At 26.7% G+C, this 2,632-nt stretch overlaps 1 protein-coding gene across 2 annotated transcripts; it reads right to left on the minus strand.

Moving 5' to 3' along the window:
• PIG-A (phosphatidylinositol glycan anchor biosynthesis class A) lies at positions 1 to 2,632 on the minus strand. 2 transcript variants are annotated; one of them, XM_011497118.1, is made up of 6 exons: positions 2,607 to 2,632; positions 2,173 to 2,509; positions 1,727 to 1,961; positions 1,348 to 1,645; positions 594 to 954; positions 1 to 217 (listed from the first exon to the last, which is right to left on the minus strand). In XM_011497118.1, the coding sequence occupies exons 1-6, from the start codon at positions 2,630 to 2,632 to the stop codon at positions 125 to 127; spliced, it is 1,350 nt and encodes a 449-aa protein (XP_011495420.1). In that variant the 3' UTR covers positions 1 to 124. The 2 variants fall into 2 exon arrangements, with proteins under 2 accessions (XP_011495420.1, XP_011495421.1); XM_011497119.1 differs by lacking the exon at positions 2,607 to 2,632 and having other exon boundaries at positions 1,348 to 1,961; positions 2,173 to 2,219; positions 2,299 to 2,400.

The raw sequence follows: 2,632 nt of genomic DNA on the forward strand, positions 1-2,632 counted from the left end.
AATTTTAAATTGATACTTCAACTAATTCTATTTATTCTTCCTAGCGCGAACTAATTTATTTACCTATTGATTCATGATTTTTCTGTTCGTTTATCTTCGCTATAAGATCTAAGTTAAAATTAACTTAATCTTCATCCAAATTGCTTTTTCCTACTTTGAATTTCTTGATATCACATAGCTTGTCGTTGCATCCGTAGTCTTTTGCTATATCGATGAACTAAAATCATCAATAAAAAATAAATATTTTCTATTAATTTAATTAAATGGAACGGAATTTTTGTAAATATTGTTTTAAGTCAAATGAAAGTTCTTTAAATTTATGTTGAAATTCCTAAATTTTGTTTTAATTCTCTTAATGTTTATTATTTAAAAAGAATAAAAATCAACATCAATTTATTAATTATTTACAAAAAAAATATAACGTGCATTATTTTTTAATTAATTTAATTATAGTAAATATTGCAAATATTGAACATTTTATTAATATTTAAACAATATTATATACAACAATGTTAAAATAGTATAATATTTAATACTATTTATTTTGTATACGCAAGTTATTTCCAATGATACAAATACTCGAAAGTACAAACCTTACGAGGCACAAAGTACTCCAAGAAACAGAGAACAATATAGCACCAGGATACAACTAAAAGATAAGGCCAAACATTACTCCTTACATAACTTGAAAGTTGTTTTCCTATATTCCTCTTCTCCTTGTTCTGAACACTATTATAAACAACTTCTGTTCTTTTGGTAACGTTGTGCCAGTTATAAAACGAACCTATTCTTTTATGTATTTCAGTAGGACAAAGTACTTTACCAGCATGGTGATCTGATATAGCATGCTCGAGGCCTTCGATTAAAGCAGAAACATTTGGTTCAACCAAATAAATTAGATCCGGTGGTAACACTTCTGGAATTCCACCAACTTTGGTTGAAACTATTTGTAAGCTTGAAACATAAATTTTATAGCTTTTATATATTTCAACAGTACGTACCGTAAGAAAAATATTTTAAGATGATAATTAGTTAATGTTAAATACTTGTTTTAAGCACTTGTTACACAAAAAATATTCAAAAACATTTTCCACGGCAAAATATTAATAAAATACAAAATTATACGATAAAAAAATGATATAGTTTAGAAAATAATATCAATTTTTATAAAATTAATATAAACATAATTTATGTATATTTAACTTAACTAAATATGCCCTTATAAATATATATATATATATATATATATATATATATATATATATATATTTATTTATCTATTTGGGAAAATTGAGAATAATATATAAAATAAAATATGAATTGATAAAATATATTAATATTTATTACCCACATGACGCAGCTTCAACTATAGCCATGCAATAAGCTTCGGTGAGACTTGTATTAAGAAATATGTGGCCTTTGTTCAGTAAGTGTTTTACTTGTGAATGTTCCAAGCTTCCTAATAATGTCACTCTATGTTGCAACAAATTTCTTTCTCGTATTTCCTCTATCAACCATCTTTTGGGACCATCACCTCCAATGAGGAATTGCACATTTTCATAGCGTGCGCATATTTCTGGTATTATATATGCCAAAAAATCTACACCCTTTCGATATACTAATCTAGACACTACGACTATTGTAACTATAGGAAAAATTTTATCACTTAATGTTATAAAATAAAAATATTGTTTGCTTAAAATTATATCGAGAATGCAAAACGTACGGTAATCTTTGTTTCTTTTACTAATATCGGGAGTAAATAAAGCTGTGTCTACAGCATTTGGTATGACAGATACTCTATCTTTACAAACTTTAGCTCTTAAAACAGTATTTTCTTTTCCCGTATGAGAAACACATATACAGTGATCGCAGTCAGCTAGAGATATTTCCAGACACTTATTTGTTAAAACAGCAGACGCATCAGCAAATCCAAATAGCGAATGATCTGTAAAAACAGTCTAAAAATTGGTATTAATAACTTTTATACGATAATATGAAAACATAATACAAGTGTAAAGAATGCGCTTTAAGATTACAACGTTTTTTATTAACTATATAAATTATTGCTATAATTGTAGGATTAAAAAAAAAAGAAGAAGAAAAAATGAAAAAACAAGAACGATAATTCTTAAATAATTTCAATTGAAATATAGAAATAAAAATATATACCTTTAATCCCATTAAATGACCGATTAACATCCCTTCATGCGCTAAAGCTGAAAATGCCGAATGACCATGTACAATTTCAATTTGCTCTCTTATAAAAATATATCTAATTAGTGGAATGGAGCAGACCATGGTAGGTAAGACACATTGATTGTAGAATACTTTAATTGGTAAATAATAGACTTTTAATCCATTTGTCATATACCGTATTCCAACTCTATTACCATAAGAATGAGTCAGGATAACCACCTTGTGTCCACGATCCAATAAACATTGAGACAAATTGAAAATGTGCTCCTCTACGCCTCCCATATTTGGATAGAAAAAATCGGATACCATACTGACGTCATAATTTATATAGTTATCAAAATATTTTCTTATAGTTAAACGAAACGTTTAAGTTATATAATCATTGATGTAAAGTCTTTAAACCTTACCAAATTTTATGTTTTTGTTCATCCAT

The sequence above is a fragment of the Ceratosolen solmsi genome, unplaced genomic scaffold (genome assembly GCF_000503995.2).
Source record: "Ceratosolen solmsi marchali unplaced genomic scaffold, CerSol_1.0 scaffold13, whole genome shotgun sequence".
NCBI classification, from domain to species: Eukaryota; Metazoa; Arthropoda; class Insecta; order Hymenoptera; family Agaonidae; genus Ceratosolen; species Ceratosolen solmsi.